This window comes from Callithrix jacchus, chromosome 15 (assembly GCF_049354715.1).
Source record: "Callithrix jacchus isolate 240 chromosome 15, calJac240_pri, whole genome shotgun sequence".
Taxonomy (NCBI): domain Eukaryota; kingdom Metazoa; phylum Chordata; class Mammalia; order Primates; family Cebidae; genus Callithrix; species Callithrix jacchus.
In genome coordinates, this window is record NC_133516.1 from 87,020,058 (window position 1) to 87,040,708 (window position 20,651).

At 39.8% G+C, this 20,651-nt stretch overlaps 1 protein-coding gene across 1 annotated transcript in view; it reads right to left on the minus strand.

Annotated features, from left to right (window-relative positions):
• The window catches only part of GAP43 (growth associated protein 43), a 103,228-nt gene that overhangs the window by 46,484 nt on the left and 36,093 nt on the right, over positions 1 to 20,651 (minus strand). The window contains exon 2 of the mRNA XM_003734915.5: positions 2,261 to 2,858. Within this exon, the coding sequence (XP_003734963.1) occupies positions 2,261 to 2,858 (598 nt within the window). The remainder of the gene's footprint in view (positions 1 to 2,260; positions 2,859 to 20,651) is intronic.

Here is a 20,651-nt window from a genome sequence, read left to right on the forward strand (position 1 = left end):
ATATGATGTGATAGATCTCCTTGTCATCTCTACCCTCTGTGATCCCATGAGATTCATCACAGCAGGGTAATTTGTGCTTGTCACATAGAGCAGCCAAGGCTAATAGATACCTCAATCCAGAAAGAAAAGACGGGCAGCATTTCAGAATCTAACCAAAAGGAAAATACCTATCCAACTCTAAGAAACAATGTAAATTGCACTTTGTAATTACCTTCAAGTTGAACATCATAACTTAAATTTTATAAATTTATATCCAATATTTGATATTTGTTGACCACTTAGTACATAAAATATTTCATTAATTCATTTGGAGTTATCATAACCTGAAAAATAATAAAACTTAATTTATTTTAAAATATATATCAGACTTTTTACTGATTCAAGAAGTCCTTCTATCAATCCAAATCACTTGTGTATACCTAAAATCACATAAGTTCTGTGTTTCTCACAACTTTAGAAATCCCAGTTTAATAATATGGTCTGTGCTATGTCAGATATGTTCTGTATGTAAACACATGATTAATTTCTAAGATTTAGGAAAATGACACATTAGGTAAGTTGTCTATAGGCAAAGTGATTGCCAGACATCATATCTCAGGCTCAAATCTTAAATCTAAAGAAAAGTAGCTAAGTTTTGCTTTGCTGAGTAAATTAAACCTACATCCCACTTTTTAACACATGCCTTACCTTTTCTGGGTAAAAATTATCATCTTCTAAACCTCAGTGTCTGGCCCCTGGGATAGTTGTGTGGTTAGAATAAAGATTAAAAATGATTCACAGGTAAAAAGAAGCATGTGATTTATCCAGAGCTGGAATATGCTAATAACAATGTTAATTAATGTAATCTGGCATCTTAGTCCCAGAATTTTAGGGATAAGATGAAACAAGTAGGCCTAAAATATCTAGAATAGTCACCTGCCGTATTGTGGTATCTAATTTTGGAGAAACATGTATCAAGGTAAATGTCCAATCATTACTTTCTCAATCTGATGCTCAGATGCCAAACCATTTCTCAGACCACTCTCATGGAGTAGGTTTTCTCCAGTGATTCAGTCCATATTTGAACCCTTGGATGACAAACATCATTGGTTAAACCAAGGTGCTTGTAGAGAAGTAAATCAAATCTTTTAAATGGACACAAAAGGAACTTTATCTTTGAGGATCATTGGTTAAACCCAGGTGCTTCTAAAGGAGTAAACTCCATCTTTTAAACAGACACAGAAGAAACTTTATCTTTGAGGATCATTGAGTATCTATGAATACTTGAGGCTGGGTCATATTAGACTAGAGAAAGATCATGGAAACTGTTGGCCTCCTTTACCATTGTGGCTGTATTGGGGTGAGGGAGGGATCTAGTCTCTAGGGATGAAGCTCTATTACATTTATTTTGTTCTGGGAATGTTCCATTGCAATTCTGCACAATTGAGCAGTAATAGTGAAAACACTCCAACTTTCAAGTTACAGCTCCAAACTGAAAAGAATCCAGTACCTTTTTGTAATCATAGGAACCCTCAATTATTTATGCATATTGTAGAAAGTTGTGTCTTCAATAATAAAATGATTATTTATGTTTGACTTCACAGCATGTTCTGTATTGGGGGTTTTTCTTTTGTTTTTGGCAACATCAACAGACTTATTTTCCTAATTATGTTTGACCCCAATTAATGTTAACAATTAACATTCTCTGAGGATACCCACATATACACACACTGCTCACCAACTGATGGTGGAGAGAATGCCCAGAAACATATTGTGAGATAGGGAAGGGTGGTCTGAGATTATACTTTTGCTGCCAGCAATTCATACACTAGATAATCTGGATCAATAAGAGGTTGGCTGTATTTATACCAGGCATTTTCTAGAGCCAAATAATCACATTAGCTAATTCCCATCCATAAAATATATGTATCGTCAGTAATTACGTATTAAACTAAGTCTATCAGCACACAGAATACTTTTTTAAAGCAGTTTTATCTAGTTTGACTGTATATATCAATCCAACTAAGATAACTGCCAGATTTTTCTAGTACTCGCTGCTACATAGACCTGCCTGAGTCCTCTCTCAGGCTTGGAGATATTTGGGAATGTAACCTTAGCTCTTAGTCCTGCCACTTTGGGAAATTAAGCCCAGCTTCTCTTGATTTCTGGAAAACAGCTTCTAGACTGTTTCCTCTCCCTTGATTACCCAGGTGGCCCGGCTTTTTGAATAGCAACTCCTCTCCCCATCCACCCACTGCGTCTGACCCTTGAGGTTGCTCACCTATCTTCTCTTCAGCTTGGCTGCTCTCCCCAGTCTCCGTTGGAGGCTGGGCTGTTGCCTTGGCAGCAGCATCCTCTGCAGCAGGGGTGGTGGCAGCAGCAGCAGTGACAGCAGCAGGCACATCGGCTTGTTTAGGCTCCTCCTTGGCTGGGGCATCTTCGGCCTTGGAGGACGGTGAGTTATCAGTGGAAGCTTTAGTGGCACTTTCTGTCTCAGCTGAGCCGGCCTTCTCCTCTGAGGATGCAGGAGCCTGAGGGGCTGCCTGCTCTGTGGCAGCATCACCCTCCCCCTTCTTCTCCTCAGAAGGAGTTTCTCCTGCTTTGCCGGTCTCATCAGGCTTGGTGCCAGTGGCTGGGGCTGCTTCGGTAGTAGTGGGGCCTTCTCCCTTCTTCTCTACCCCATCGGCAACAGGGGCTTCATCCTTCTTACTGGCATCAGCCTCAGCAGCTTGGGCATCATCCTTCTTCTCTCCTTTCAGCTTTTTCCTTGTTATGTGTCCACGGAAGCTAGCCTGAATTTTGGTCGCGGCCTTATGAGCTTTATCTTCTGGTTTGATACCATCTTGTTCAATCTTTTGGTCCTCATCATTTTTTTCAACCTTTATGGAGAAAAGAGGGGAAAAAAGGAGAGGGCTCTAGTGATGTTCTTCTTTAAATCTCAGCATTCAACAATATTTATTGAGTGATTAATTTTGTGCCAGACATTGTTTTTGCAGTTAAGAATTCAAGCCTCGTCTTACTCCCACGGTATGGGAAAAGTACTGTCCTTTGGAATCTTCCAGAATCACTGGCTTTTTTTTTTTTTTTTTTTTGATACAGAGTCTCAGTCTGTCACCCAGGATAGAGTGCAATGGCATGATGTTGGCTCACAGCAACGTCTGCCTCCCAGGTTTGAGCAATTCTCCTGCCTCAACCTTCCCAGTAGCTGGAATTACAGGTGTGTGCCACCATACCCAGCTAATTTTTATATTTTCAGTAGAGACGGGGTTTCACCATGTTGGCCAGGCTGGTCTCAAACTCCTGACCTCAGATGATCTGTTCACCTCTGCCTCCCAAAGTGTTGGAATTATAGGCTTGAACCACCTCGCCTGGCCACTGGCATGATTTTATATGTATTTCCTTTCCCCAGCTCAATGTTGCTCCATGTCAGACTTAAACCAACAATTTTTTAAGACATACTCTGACAACTCAAATCACATTTACAGGCTGGGTGCAGTGGTTCACACCTGTAATCCAAGGACCTTGGGAAGTGAAGGAAAAAGGATCACTTGAGCCCAGGAGTTCGAGACCATCCCTGGCAACATAGTGAGACCCAGCTCTACAAAATATTTTAAAATTAGCCAGGTACAGTGGCATGCACCTGTGGTCCTGGCTACTTAGGAGGCTGAAGTAGGAGGATCATTTGAGCCTGGGAGGTCGAGGCTGCAGTGAGCTGCTGTTGTGGCACTGCACTTCAGCCTTGGTAACAAGAGTGAGACCCTGTCTTAAAAAAGCAAACAAGCCAGAAACAAAAACAAAAAAACAATTCACATTCACCCCAGGTTTTTATTAAAGAGCTCTGACAGATATAGGGATTTCAAGGTTTTTGAGGAGGATTTTGTATAAAATTTTATGGTTTTAAAAAGATATTATGCAAAAGACTAGTTTCCCCCAAGTTTTAAGCCTGATAAGGAAATTAATAAATGCAAGACAAAGAGCATAGTAAAAGTTTAAACCATAAATCCTATCAGAATTTTATGCAAAATGTAAATGAGTTCCAAGTCTTTAAATGATATGTTCAGAATGTGACAACTTACAATGCTGGTCACAAAATAATGTCTAACTTTCTCCTGCGCGTGATTCAACATTAGTAATAAACAAACCAAGCATTCAAAATCTGAATATAAAAAGACTATTATTCCTGAATTTTAAAAAATGATGGAAACCTTGTTTTTCTTTTTGAAAAAGCGACATATATTCACTAAGTCACAATTCCTTATTCCCAAAGCAACTGGGAACCTAAAATATGTTTATATTTTCATCAATAGAGCCATCTTAGTACTAAAGACAAGAGACTAGCATAGAGCTTTATACATTTTGATGGCAACATTTGTAGCATAATATACACTGCAAATGACTATTTCCCACATGAAAATTAAATCAGAGGATAGGAACAGCAGGTATAGTTATAGAAAGAATTGTGTAGGCAAGTACACAAAATTCTATCCAGTTCCATTATTAACCATGGTGCCCCAACATGGCTACTGATAGTCTCCATTTTTAAATCTCTTTAACTTTTGAGCATTGAACTTTTGTTCACTTTTGTGAATACCTTTCTAGGGGAAATAACAGCAGTGAACAACACAGCAACTTTCTCTCAAAAGGCCACTAATAAAGGAGTGTTTATCATGTAACATGTTCTCTGCCTGGTCTCATTCTTGACCTTTGCTCCAGTTTAGGAGGTAAGCTAATACAGGACAACTCAAGACAAGTTTTCCACCTGTCAAACCAGCTTCTGCTAATCATGCTGTGGGACTGTTAGACATTCTTTGGATAAGCATACAGACCTCTTGCTGCATAGGACCATAAACATACCAGTGATACACAAAAGTATTTTTGAAAATGAGCTACATTTAAGAATAAAAGCAGGTTTGATAATTTTCTGAGTAAAATTCAAGTCAATTTTTTCCTTCTTCCTTAGTTAACCATGCATGCATACATGAAAAGATTAAAGGAGTAAGTAAGAAGCACTTGGGAGGTGCCCATCCCTTTCCCTCCTCCACTGCTTACTTCTCTGACGCACTACCACCTTCTCCCTATCCTGCTGCTCTCGCTGACTCCTACTCGGAGGAGCACAGCCCAGGCTGAGACACAGGAGCAGCTGTCCCTGCCAGGAGCTCTCTACTCAGGAATGGAAGCATAATCTTGTAAAATTAACTGTTGTGAATGGAGCATGGAGCCAAGATGTTGGCAATTTATTTTACTCTACCTTGAGGATTCTGAATGAAGCACCATCTAATATTTTAGGACACCTGCACTTGGGTATTGATGCCAACTAGACAAATCAATTGTTTCAGAAGGGGCAGGTGTGCACAAAAGACTCTTTAGTGACTCAAGAAAGCTAAAATTTTAGAGCTCTGTCTTTTCTTCATGAACACAAAGCATAGCGGGATGAAACTCTTGAGAAGCTGAAAATCACAAAAAGAAAGAAGCTGAGAGTTTACATGTATAAAGAAATAAACTACATGGGTAAAGAAAGGGCTATCAATTTTCTCTCTCCCTTCTCTCTCTCTCTCTCTCTCTCAATTTCTTAGAGCATCTGCAACTTCGATTTTCTAAATGATCATAATTTAAGCTTCTGAACACAGTAGCTATGTTAAAATGACTTTTTTTTGGTGACAGAGTTTCGCTCTTGTTACCCAGGCTGGAGTGCAATGGCGCAATCTCGACTCACCGTTCCTCCGCCTCCCGGGTTCAGGCAATTCTCCTGCCTCAGCCTCCTGAGTAGCTGGGATTATAGGCACTCGCCACCATGCCCAGCTAATTTTTTGTATTTTTAGTAGAGACGGGGTTTCCCCATATTGACCAGGATGGTCTCGATCTCTTGACCTCGTGATGCATCTGCCTTGGCCTCCCAAAGTGCTGGGATTACAGGCGTGAGCCTCTGCGCCCGGCCCTAAAATGACTTTTTAGAAAGGCTGAGACTAGACTAGGGTGCCAAGATTATGAGACAAATCTCACCTGAACCCAGAAGTATAAGAAATTCAAGGGAAGCAGGAGTAAGCAGAAAGGGGGAGAACCATGAAAAACAAGAGTTAGGAGAGAGAAGTAAAGCCAGGCCTACAAGTGAATACACCGAAAGAGATGCTCAAAGTACTCCACAGGCATGTAGCTCATCCTGGGGACACTGCTGGACATCATCATTAGAGATTTAAGAAAATCAAATTTTAGAGATTAGTTTGAAAAAAGAAGACAATACAAGCTTTTCCAGACAGTGGTACAGAGATAAACACAGGGAAAGCAAAGGAGAATAAAGGAAAAGGGAGGGGAGGGGAGATGAGGAAATGAAAGAGGGGAGGGGAGGAAAGAAACCAGGCTAAGAAGAGGTCAGATTTCAGTGATCGAACAGAGACACCCAAAAATAAAAATTTTTCAAGTTAAAACCAGGTTTGAAGGTAGACAGTGCTGGATTGCGTTTGTGTGTCTTTCTTTTGTACTTCCAATTAAATTTATTAATATTCCTTAAATTACAGATTATTTCCTGGTAAAATTCTTTTCACAATGCAGTACTAAAGGTAAGTGGACTGGGAGTCTATTTTGTTAAGAAAATGAGATAGAGAACATTTCCCAAAACTGGCTATGTAGAGTAGCCCCAGGTTCTGAGAACACTTTGACCCTTTCCCCATTAGAAATAGAAGAGCTTACTTGAGACGAAGGACATTCAAGCCCAGAAACCAAAGACCACTCAGCACATTCACAATACTTCCACTTTCTAAAAGGGACAGCTCTGGCCCTGAAAAGTTAAGTGACTTGCCTAAATTCATAAAGCAAGTGAGGGAGGCAGCAGCCCAGCTTGTATTTGACCTCAGTTCTTCTCCCTTCCCACCTACATTCAAGTCCAATATTATTGCATCGCTGACCTGGAATAGGTTGGACTTACTTCTAGTAGATAGTCCATAAGGCCTCACATCAACATTCTTGTTCATTTATTCATTTAAAAATACTCAGCGCCTATGTTAAGCACTATACAAATGCTACTGAATGGAAGGATACTGAGTCTACCCACATAGAATCCTTTTGAAAATACACTTAAATCACATCTTAGTAATTTAACAATCAGTAACGTCCCAGGAATTTGAAGTAGACATCTGATCTTACACTCATCTTTCCAAGTAAGGCTCACATTCTAAAACTGTGAGTTACAGATGGAATGTCCAGAAAGAGAAACCTGGCATCTAATGGCTAAGAAGTTAGCTCATAAATGTCACTAAAGATAGATTTATTTTTTTTAAACAAAGTCTTGCCACAAATAATCTTTGTAATAAACTCTAATGTTTCTGAGGGAATTTCAAAATTATTTCATTTTTATATAGAATTGTTGATATCCGTGAATGAAGTAAAGAGGACATTCAAATGCAGTACATTGTAGGTAGGAAGGGTATCACTACAAGTTATCATAAGGTTTTCAGGAATCTTTGTGGCTGTGGCTTAATATGTTCTACTGATTGGTTTGAGAGCTCTGCAATTTATGAAGTCTTAAAGGAAACCGAGGTAAAGGACATCCCTGCTATTTAAACAAACATTCAAATCTCAGATGCGTATTGATTGGAAAATGAAGAGTACCATTACATTAACTTGTTGACAGTAATAAAATTTCTAAATTCATTAGATGAATGAAAAATAATTTTAACTGATATTTAAGAGTTACCAATAAGAAAGCCAAATATAAAAAGTAATTACTTAAATATCCAACATTGTTGCTCTGGTCTTCTTTTCCTTTGGGGAAGGGAGGAATGGACAACTTAAGATTTATTCTACAATGTCCAAACATTTGCATTCAATATGTTACAAAAGAGCTCTAGGCAAAAACCCATGAATGGCTAACTTTCAGATCTAAAAATAACATCATCCATTCATCTGGGACACCTCAATGCATTTCACTTTCCCCAGTTATCATAGGAATACCTCAACCTTCCAAGCAAATTAAAACTTGGCCTTGTATCTACTTCTGCTAGCCATAAATAGTACTATTATAATACTTAAATTTAAAAAAAAACAGGATTTAATTTAATTTTATTTTTATTTTTATTTATTTAATTTTTTGAGACAGAGTTCTGCTCGTTACCCAGGCTGGAGTGCAGTGGCGCGATCTCACCTCACCGCAACCTCTGCCTCCTGGGTTCAGGCAATTCTCCTGCCTCAGCCTCCTGAGTAGCTGGGATTACAGGCACACACCACCATGCCCAGCTAATTATTTGTATTTTTAGTAGAGACGGGGTTTCACCATGTTAACCAGGATGGTCTCGACCTCTTGACCTCGTGATTCACCCGCCTCGGCCTCCCAAAGTGCTGGGATTACAGGCTTGAGCCACCGCGCCTGGCCTGAAAAAACAGGATTTAATTTTAAATGCTTTACAAATCATTGATGTACACAAATTTTTCTTTCTGAGAATATCTTTAGTAAACCAAAATATAGCCCATTTGATCAAGCAAAGTTATTTTTGAGAACAAACTTTAAAGGCTGGAGATACCCTAAACAATGTTTTTTTAAACATGCTATAGTTTCCATGCCTATCAGATTCTTGTACAGCCTATAAAGGAACCAGAATAAAATGCTGATAAATATAAATGAAATCTAGGAAGTACCTGCTCAGGGCTCACTTTGTTTTTTATTAATAAATTATTGAGGTGAAATTCACATAAAATTTCACTGTTTTCCAGCATCACTGATATTATGGCAATTGACTTTAGGGAAAATTTGCAAGTATGAAACTAGTTCACAGTGGAGCTTCTGTACTTTCTTTAAACCTAGACAAAGATCAAAAATACAGTAAAATGCCCCTTATGGAGGAGAGAGAGGACTGTGGGCCAGCCTCCTCCAGTTCTATAGATGGATGTCTCTGCAGGTTTCTGTGCAGGTGTAAGGAAGAAAGTGCCATTTAAAAAGATGAATAAGCACAGCTGGGATACACCAGATCCCTCAACATGCAGTCTGGTTTGAAGACCTAACTAAGGGTATGAGGGGAATGGGGAGCCGGATGAACAGAGAAGCAATGAAACTGTATAAGAAAACAAAATATCTCATACTAGAAACTGCGGTAGTATGTTAACTTTTCAGATAAGAGCTGGTGATCAAAGATGGGTCTTCAGTCCACTTTCATGTATTGTTTATTCAACATGTACAGCCTACTTGTTTCCAAAACAGCATGAGGTGGTATCTTCAACATGGTATAAAGCATTATCAGGTTAGAACTCAGCTTCCAGTCTAAAAAGTTATGTTTTATTTTATTTTGTACATTTATAACCCTATTATGTCCCACAAAGACACAGAAGAGGCAAAGAACATACTGCAATTGATGCCTTCAAACAGATAAAAGTCAGCCTTTGAGAAATACTTTGTCTATTTTACTTACAACTGAATGTCCAGTTTCTAGAATGGTACCTGATACAAAGTAGATGCTCCATTAATATTTGTTGGACGAATCGAAATCAGAGCATCTCTATTAGTGCCATTTCAGAAAGATGATAGGTGAAGAAATCTGGATTTGATATTGTCAATGTTTGTTAAAACCCTTCACTTATCAGTGTGGTGGGATTCAAGAGCATCTGACTACAACAGGTATTTGGTTTCCCAGTTACAGAAATTCGTAAGCAGAAGTTTACGAAGGAGAGAAATAGCAAAACTGTAGAAACACCATTGATCATAATAACAAACAAGCACTTGAGAATAACAATGCATCTAGGATAAAGACAACTTATTTATATTTATTTATCTATTGACTTGTTAGAGTCATATCAATAACATTATTTTCCTCTCTCTTTTTCTCTCTGCCTGCCTGTGTGTGTGTGTGTGTGTGTGTATACGTGCGCGCATGCGTGCACTTTTTCTTTTTTTAGACAGGGTCTCGCTCTGTCACCCAGGCTGGAGTGCAGTGGCACTATCTCAGATCACTGCTGCAGCCTCAACCTACCAAGCTCAACCAGTCCTTCTATTTTGGCCTCTCAAGTAGCTGGGACTACAGGCATGTGCCATCATGTCCAGTTAATTTTTGTACTTTTAGTAGAGAAGGACAACATTTCGCCATGGCCTCTATGCTTTTTCACTAGAAAAGCTGGTGAAAATATTCATGGGAGATTGCTGTAGAATTTCTGCTTCCCTCTACTTGTATTTCATCTGTGTATTGCTCTCCAAGGCTTAAGGGGAGTAGGCTGGGAATAACTAGACCCTTAGTCATTCAAGGAAGGAAGTCTCCTTCCCTAAACGGGGGCTGGAAGAGCCCAGTGTTGCGACGAGGCAACTTATTTATGCTGGTCATGAACCAAGGCACAAGCCAGGCAGAATAACTCGACTAAACTTGTCTAGAAAACTTTTGGGTATAGCAGACATAGGTAGGTATAAGTTACCTAACTGAATCCAAGGTCAAAATCACTGACCTTCAGGAAAATGCCTATAGGAAGTCAGCCCTGGGAGGAAGCATCTCTATTCTAGAGCAGTGGAAGCAAACCCTCTGATGAACACTGCCACTGCAGAAGCATATGTTGACCCCCTCAAGAAGTGACATGCTCAAAGGACAGAAGGGCTGGCAAAGTGAGGGGGACACTGGATTCTGCTCTCATAGAGGTTTATTTGCCTTCAGCAGCCACTGTGAGCTAGGAAAAAAAGGATGGAACTCCCCGCCACTCAGCTAAAAGGGCTATCACAGACCAGTATATGAGAGGGACTGCGAGGCTTCTTCTGCTAGCAACTGAAGAGAGAAGAGCTGCAGGCAACCAGTGCATCAAGAAAAAGTCAGAAAAGCAGTCTACCAGCAGAGAAACCCCAGGACCACCACCAGATGTGAATCTTTCCCAGTTGAGAGGCCCCAGGAGCAAACCACATGCCAAGCTCCTGAAGATGGTCAGAGCTTGGCATGTGACCAGGAAGAAGAGAGCCCCAGAGCCCAGGGAACTTGACATAAAACCATCTTCGTTCCAGGTAAGACACTGCAAAATGTCTCTTGCTGGACACTCAAAAATGAGAGATGCAATAAAATAAGTATTTACTTAAATTACTATAGTCTTCCTACTATAACAAATAAGATTGTTGATTTTTTTTTTTTTTTTTTTTTTTTTTTTTTTGAGACTGAGTTTTGCTCTTGTTACCCAGGCTGGAGTGCAATGGTGCGATGGCTCACCGCAACCTCCGCCTCCTGGGTTCAGGAAATTCTCCTCCTTAGCCTTCTGAGTAGCTGGGATTACAGGCACGCGCGACCATGACCAGCTAATTTTTTGTATCTTTAGTAGAGACAGGGTTTCACCAAGTTGACCAGGATGGTCTTGATCTCTTGACCTCGTGATCCATCCGCCTCAGCCTCCCAAGGTGCTGGGATTACAGGCTTGAGCCACCGTGCCCGGCCGATCTTTTTTGTTTTAATTAAACCCCCTTCATAAGTTACAGTCTGAGTCAGTAGGTACTTGAGACATTTTGTTCAATGAATAAATGAGTGAGAGACTTTTCTCACCCACTGTACCACACCCCCTTCTTCAAATATTGTCACTGTTGGTCCACTTCTCTGTCTTTTCCCTCTTAGTTCTCATGACCATCTGCCATATGTTTTTATTTTATTATTAACTGAATCTTCCCTTGTACTATAAACAATCTGAGAGCAGAACTTTATCTGTTTTTTTTACAATCTTCTAAGCTTCTATGACTAAAATTGTGCTGGCACATAGTTGATACTAAAAAATATATATATATTTTAGTTGTTGTATGACCACATGCCACACTGTATTGCTGCTCAGAGAGTGTGTGTAAATGGGCAGCGCTCAGCTCACTGGCTGGGTGTCCTCGCTCCAGGTCACTAATGCTGGAGCCTTCATCAAGTCACTCTCCAGAAGTCATCTTCCTCTATCTTCTTACATTTGTAAGTGCACAATATATACATTTAGTATTTCAGTTCAATCCTCATGATGATCATGTGAGGAAAAAATCACTGTGCCTGTTTTATAATCAACACAGATGAGGAACCAGAAAGGAGCCCAGTGTCATCCAGCTTCTGAATGACAAAGCCCATGCTTAGTCCTACTCCTACAGTGGTCAGTATTTCCTGGTGCTTAAGAGCATGGGTTGTGGAGTTAGACATGTGTAAGTTTGAATTCTAGCTCTGCCACTTACTTGGCAGATCCTGACCTGGGGCAAGTCAGCTTTAGGTTCCTCGTCTGTAGGACGGGGGAATAACAGAACTATCCCACTGGGTTAATATGAGAATCAAATGAGTTAATGTACATAAAGCACCCAGCACAGTCCCTGACACATCGTACATACTCAGAAAGGGGTGGTTGCTGCCATTATTCTCATCATAATTATTGCCATCATCATTATTCTCTCTGAGTAATTTCTACAGCATCATGACACTATGTTAAGGCATATTAATGAGAAAGATACCAGAGGAGATTTGGTCACAAGACAGTATTCATCCTGACAGTTGTAGGTATCTTCACTCAGAGAGTGGAAAAGCTGTTTCTTAACTCTACAGTACTACTGAACTATCTATCCTCAGAGAGATAAGCAGAAAACTGTCCAAAATGTGTCATAATACTCAACTCTGTTCTTTCCTATCTTGTGAAGGGGGAAGATCTGTTTACGTTGTCAAAGTTAAATCACAGTCCCACTCCACTATCAAGTGACACACAGCAACTGCTCCTTCTCAGTCTTGTCTACGTTATCCATCCCCAAAATCTTCACCTAGTACAGCAGCTTGGTGATAGAAATTCATTGAAACTGGAAATCTGTTCATTCCCAAAATATGTGCCCTTCACCTGACATCCCCCAAACACACACACACACACACACACACACACACACACACACGAAACCTCATTTAGCTACTATTTCATATACAGTATCTGTCCCATTGATCCAACGATATCCCTCACACATCTAGTAAAACAATTGCTTCTGCAGGTTCTGAGAGCTACTCTATGGGCTTACGTGTGGTAATACTCAGGCCTGGTAAAAGTTATAAACAAAGCTGCCAGACATTTTCTAAGGAACTAGCTTAGGAGCATCTGGTACTGAGGATCCTCATAATTTTAAATTGCCAAGTGTATCCAATGCACCCCCATTGGATATTAGTAAAGCCCAAATAGTATGTGCCTATTATATAGTAAGGACACATAACATGATGTCATCAGAATGCATGCTAAAAGTCTAGTTGGTGGGAGATAGAAGGAATTTAAGACCCCATTTGCCAAAGGATGGGGTTGGGGGAAATGACAGTGGCTTAAATGTATGCATTACAGGTTATGAAGTACTTTCTACTTAAAAATGTTCCTCAGAGAATTATGATGATGTAGGCTAAGCAAGTGTTCTATTCCCTTTAAAAAATAAGGAAATACAGATTGTGGAAAGCCCCACAATTAACAGAATGGGCCTTAAACTTAGCTCTCCAACCTCTTATATTTTAAGGAAACTAACAGAAAATTCAATCTAAGAATTCAACACTAAACACTCAAAAAGTATTACTGAGTAAGTAGCAATCCTAATATCAGCTCTAGGATTACTTGAAGTTGTTTTAATAACATTGATCTATATTTCAGATATTCTGAAGGGGGTATCTCCAGAATCTTTGTGTAGGAGGCATCAGGGGAAAGAACATGTTTGCAAGGGAGAGCTGAGTGATTTTTCTTGAAACTGTACTTGTATAGCAAGCATACTGCTTTCTGAAGTATACCTGTTTATCTGAGGGGTCCGATGGGATGATTTTGCAGGGACACTGTTATCTATCAGCAGTAATTTGCACACACCTTAACATTCTATATTAGTCACCAGGTAAGTGATCATCTTTACAGAACAGTATTTGAGAAATCTTAAAAAAAAAAAAATGAGCAAATACATTTCTCCCTGATTCTAGGAGGTATGTTCCTATGTATTCTTCCATGTGTAGAAAAAGACAACTGAATGTCTTTTTTTGGGGACTGGGGTGGAAGGGGATGGCATCAGGTACAGGGCATGTGGTTTGAGCATGCATAGATTTCCATTTTAATTAGATTTTTATCCCCAAGCTGCTGGGCAGTTTAAGGACAAATATGCAGGAGCCAAGAAAAATCTGTAACTGTTAACTCTGGATCTAAGTTTGTTCTTGTTGCTCATGTTGCTCTTGTCCATTCTTCTTATTTTCTTGACACCCTCTTCCTTTTTGGCACTGAGTTCTCTCTCGATGATCAGTCATCCATCGACACGTATTGATTACTTTTTACCTGGCATGGTTTGTGTGGGTCAAAGATCTGAGTTTGAGTCCTGGCTCATGCACTGCTTGGATGTACAACCTGGGATAAATTACTTAATTTCCCTAAGTTTCAGTTTTCTCATCCCCCATATTATGAATCCTGGCACCTATTGTGCAGAAGTTTTTTGAGGATGAAAGAAAATAGTGTTTGTAAAATGCCTGGAAGAAGACAATACAAACGAAGCGAGAACTGCTACTTTCTGGAGACTGGGGAGTGAGTGAATTCTATTGTAGAAATATTTTAGTTTTCTTTTCTTTGATAGCTCCATAAAGGGATGCTTCAGGGCTATTCACACTTTAAAAAAGTGCCTGCCCCCAACACATATAAAAAAGCAGCCTTTAAAAGCAATGACATAAAATACCCTCATATCCTTGGAGAACATAATACTAACAACAAATTTTAAAATTATATGTCAAGCACTCTTCTAAGCACTTTATTATATGATATATATATATATATATACCCCCAAATATATTTATTAAATATACTTTGTATATTAACTAAGTTCTAGGAACAAAACTATCCAATGGGTACTATTATCTTATAGATGAAAAGACTAAGTAGAGACACATTAATTAAGTAATTTGCTCAAAGTCATACAGCTAGTATGTGGCAGAGCCAGGGTTTGAACCTAAAATACTTGTATAGATTACATGTGAGGTAAAATTACCCTAGGCAGCCAGAAAGTGAAGAAGCCAAGTGAATGAGGAGTAGGTTGATCTGCTCTCCGAAGGTTTTTCCTCAAGCCGGCCAGGCAAGGTATAAAGTGAGTGCAGGGTGGAATAATTCAGGGCAGGACTTTGTCATCGCCAGTGTCTGCCAATGCTGGCCTAGTTCACTGTCTAAAAGACTGGGCTGCAGAGCTGTCACTACAATTTTATCTTCCTGTTTTGAGAGCTCTTTACAATAGAAAAGTAGAAATAAATTTTTTAAGCAAGGGCTGAGGTGTTATGACCTCGTCACCCAGGTGACGGGGTGACTCATTTTCCTTGTGAAGATTTTGACAGGGAAAATTCACACTTGAGATGTTGAAAACATCCCAGAGACCAGAAATACCAGACAGCAGGGAAAGCAACGCTGGGAGAAGAGGGAAGAAGAGGGCATCAGGTTAGGAATTACAGTTATTTAATAAATGAGAAAAGCAAATGGATTGACTAGAGTCAGCCTTATGCATGCTTATCAGAAGGACGGGGTTGAGCAGGTGGTAAAGAGAAGGTTCTGCCATTTATTCCTGAGTGTGTGGATTTAAGTTCAGCCTGAGTTCCTGAATTAAACATTGCTTTTTACTTGAACCAACTATTCCTGTTCCCTTTTTCATAATTGTAGTGAGGTATATAAGGAAATCCATCTAGAACTGTTTCGTGCATGCTGTACAAGTTGCTCTGAATCTAATGATACTCAAAAAATATCATATTATTTATGCAGCATAGATTGCGGGGGAAATGTTCTATATGTTTGATTGGTACAAAGCACCAGCACACCTCCCACTTTGTGGTTCTACAGGGAGAAACACTGAATTCTTTGGCGCCATCAAAGAGAGAAAATTCCCTTTTATTTGTTTTGGAAACCAGGCAATCAAATTTTATAACTCCTGAATTAATTCATATAAACCCGCATTCAGGGAATAATAATAATAATCTAATCTTTGAATGAAATAATTTGGCTAAATTTGGGTAAAAATAGGAAGCTATTGTCTAATTCCGTGGTCTTGAGGTCAATGAAAATAACTTTCTACTTGACATATACACCACTATGAGATGTGCCATAACCCTCTCCTAAGCTATGTCACATGACTCAAAGGGATGTACAGAGCACCAAATTAGCATAATTCCAACAACAGGGAGTTTTACAGACGTGCTGCTGCATGAAAAGTCCTGGAGACTCTCCTGAGTTCAAGAGGTGATGTCACCACTCTTACAGGATTCTGATTCCTCAGAAACCAAGGATTCCCCATATTATTGTATCAGCTCCAAATTATACCCAAGACTTGGAATAAATGATTCCCAGAAAAATCAAATCCAGTAGCCAACTCTCCCTCTGGTTTGCAATTTGACAGTTCCTAGGTAGAAAATTTCCTAATTTCTCCCCAAGCCAAATGTGCAATTCAGTCATCACAGTGCAGCGAGCTGAACAAACCAAAGTTGCCTGACACCTCTGCAGCCTCCTTCGGTGAACGAGTATACATCTGTGTGACTATGCCATGATATAGAAGCACCCAAGGAACACACAACAGAAGGTTTAAATCACTGCAAAGAATCATGGCAACAAGAGAGGTGGCTGATGGCAACAGTGCAGTGGGTATGCAGGGAGGACCTAGATGAAGATTTTCCTCTTATCAAACATGGGAAATTCTACCTAGGAGTACTATTCTCATATTTTAAGGTTTAAAACTGATAATAAGAGCTAACACTATAACATTCCATTTAAGAAGCTCTCTTCCTTAGTCTGTCTTCCACTCTGTGCAACCTATTTTATCAAAGTAAGCTAAAATAGAATTATGGTTTCATTACAACATGCCCTTCCACTTCCCTCCCCCTGCCCCCACCAAAAACAAACTTTAGATATTCCAATTTCTTATCGAGCTAAGAAGATATGCATTGCTTTGGCATTTGAAAAATTCATGAAATGGTCCCAATCTGCCCTTCCCAGTTATGTTAGGAGCCCACCTTGTGGTTTGCAATTTGACAGCTCCTAGGTAAAAAAAAAAAAAATTCCCTAGTTTCTCTCCAAGCTAAACTTGCAATTCAAAGTCATACCAAAGCCCAGTGGGCTTGACAAACCAAAGCCAAGTCAAACCACACAGTTCATAAGCTCCACACTTCCCAAGTTCCATGTCCTCATTTACAATGTAACTTTCCTGAAACACCTCTCTGTCCCATGTGTCTGCTAAAACCCTGCACGTTCTTCACAACTCATCCCAATCCCCACCTCCTTGATTTATCTTGCATTGCTCCACTTGGACAGTCCAGGAATCAGCAACCTTTTTTTCTACAAAGGGTCAGATAGTAAATAATGTTCATTTTCCGGGCCATATGGTCTCTACGTAATTACTCAACTATGTCACGATAATGTGATATAAGCTACAGATGATATGTAAATTAATAAGCGCAGCAGTATTCCAATAAACCTTACTTACCGATAGTAAAATTTGAATTTCATATAATTTTAAGGTGTCACAAAATATTGTGTTTTGTTTTAATTTTATTTCAATCATTTAAAACTGTAAAAGCCATTCTTGCCCTGCAGGCCATAGTTTGTCAGCCTCTGGGAGAATCTGATTTCATGTCAACCTCCCATTACATCCATAGTTGTATTTCTTTTTGTATTATAATTATTGGTGTACTTACTTCTCAAAGCCTCCACTATTCTGTAAACTCTTTCAAAGCAGTAATACTGTATTATTAATAATAATAGAGGCTAGCATTTATTGATCACTTTGTGCTAGGCACTGAACTAAATATTTTACATGGAAAATCTCATAACAAATGGATAATTATAATGTATAAAATAGGTATACAATGTAAAATAGTTTTACACATGAACTAATACTCGGGTGGTTCCACATTTAATACATGGTAAAGCTAGGATTTGACTGATCCCAGAGCCCAACCTTTCTACCTCTCTACCTCTCTACCATGTGCCTCTGTATCACTGCTTCCTATATTAAGGTCTTAATCAATGCCTGATGAGTGTATATCATAGTTTGAACTAAATTTTGTTTCTTTCCTTGACAATAGACTATGAGAACGATTAAAAATGTGCTCACAAGGCAATTTCAAGAGCCATGGTGGAGACACTTCCAAAGCAGGCAAGCTGCAGAAAACCGAGAAATGGGCGACACTGAAGTTTGCCTGCCTTAGAAGAACCTCTGCCCTGTTATATCTTAGCGGCTTGCTCAACTCAGATGCTGCACAAAGGCACTTAGAACTGAAGCTAGGCGTCACATGCAGAAGTGCAGGACAGAAGAGAGTGGTGAAAAAAACGCAGAAAAAACTTGCTGAGCTCCAGTGGAAAGGCCAGGCCGGTGAACTAGCAGCATGCCAGCTGCACTCCCAGCTGCAAGGGAGTGCAATGAGCTGCAGCTGGGAGGACACTTGTGGAGGGAAAAAGAGTTTTTTAAAACCATCTGAGTTGAGTAGATTGCTTATGTGTGAAAGAAACATTTTGTGAAACCAAGTTAAATGATGTTAAATCACTAGACGAAGGATCACACCCTCCAGCTCAAGACACCTGACTCTAGGGACTATTTCTAACAATCTCAGATCTGGATGAAGACAAGACAGTGAAAGGTACCCAGATTAGCTAAGGGAGCACAGCGACCTGGCAACAGAAACAAAAAGGGCTTCTTAAATCCCCAGGGCTGCTGTCTCAACAAGAAGGAAAGGCAAGGAAGAAAGATGCTGTCTACAGACTAGCCGTTCGTGTACCAGCAACATCTGCATCACTAAGGAGAATTTGGCTGGCAATGCAGACTGTCGCCCAGCCCCAGGCCCACTGAACCAGGATCTGCCTTTTAACAAATCTTTGCCACATTCAAATATGAAATATACTGGCCCACAACACTCATACTAAACACTCCTGTTCTGAGAAATTTACAGTTCTTTTTGAATATCTGTTTAAATAAAAGGACAGTTTCAGAGGTGCCTCTAGTATAAAATTCAGAGAAGGCCAGGTGCTGTGGCTCATGCCTGTAATCCCAGCACTTTGGGAGGCCGAGGCGGGTGGATCACGAGGTCAAGAGATCGAGACCATCCTGGTCAACATGGTAAAACCCCATCTCTACTAAAAATACAAAAAATTAGCTGGGCATGGTGGTGCATGCCTGTAATCCCAGCTACTCAGGAGGCTGAGGGAGGAGAATTTCCTGAACCCAGGAGGTGGAGGTTGCGGTGAGCCGAGATCGCGCCCATTGCACTCCAGCCTGGGTAACAAGAGCGAAACTCTGTCTCAAAAAAAATAAAATAAAATAAAATTCAGAGAAATAATTAGCAGCAAATAAGTAGTAAAAGCCCTGGATTAATAATTAGGAGGCCAGGGCTGTAGGCCCGACGTATCCCAACCTAGCTCCAAAGTCTCTTCACTTCTCTGGGCCTGTTTCTTTGTCATTTAAGGGAGCTGTCTAGGAGATTTAAGACAAACATTCATTGTTAAGTTTGAACTAGTGCAAATGTATGTATGTTCTGTTTCCCTAATTCCCTAGAAAAGAAACGTCTGAGAAGTTATCTGTGATCTTATTCTAGTATCTGGAATGGACGGTGTCTCCCCCACACTGTGGCCTGTATTGTCACTTACCTGCTAAAATTTTACATATATATGTATATGTAAAATTATATAAATAATTATGTGTACATAATACTGGAAGATTTTGAATATGCATACATCATGAGGATCACAAAACCGAGACAGCACCAAACTTCTCTGCTGGCCAGCTTCTCATGTGGCAAGACCCTTGACTCTGCACAGTTCAGAATGACTTGATCTGTATGCTTCTATGAACTGCTAAATAAATCGCCTCTACAGGAAAACAGACACTATCCTTTAGGCACCTAATTCCTACCCTCTCAGAATACCGTAACAAACCCTTCATGATTCAGCAAAAAGCTAAACATTCCCCAAAGCCTCTGCGATGAAAAAGTGAAGGATTCTAAAGAAATACCTTACTTCACAAATTTTAAAGCCAAGTTTTCAGCTGTGTTGAAAATTTGAATGGAACTTACTATTCTAGTTGTGGGGGAGGGGGCTGCTAAAAATAAATAAGTTATGTGAATCACTGTTATCCTCTACCACAGTTGGTTTCAGCCTATTTAAGAAGAAAAAGAGGTCAGAAAACAGAGAGGGAAGGTTTTAATTCTCATAAGCTTCCTACACTCATCACTGGCAAATGCAGTATTGTCTCTCTACAGCTCGTCTATACTCCTTGGTCTCTGGTCATCAGCTCCTAGGGATAGGGAACCATTCTGACCCTAAGAAGCTTGCTGCCTGACACCTTGCCCCCTTCTCTTTTCTTTTTTTCTATTTTATTTTAATTTTTGGCTCCCCTTTCGTGTGGACCCGAAGCCACTTACAGCCTGTGACAAAGCCCATCCATCACATGGTTGTGTTCAATGTTCATTCACATTACTGAATGAATGAACAAATGCATGCTGGTGTCATGTGTTTCCAAGCAAAGAGGAAACCTCACACCAAGTCTAAATTTGGCAACGTCTACAATCATCTCACTTCTTTCCACCTGCTTCATTTACCCTCTCCCCCCCCAAAAAAAAGAAACTTGTGTGCAGTTGTCTATAGAACCTATATTTCATACTGAAAAATGGAAAGTTGAAATAAAAAAGCCTAGAAAACTTTTTAAAAATAGTAAAAATAATGAAGGGCCATTGTTTTCCACATGGAGTCTCTGGCCTTGACTCCTTAGATATTTTTCTTTC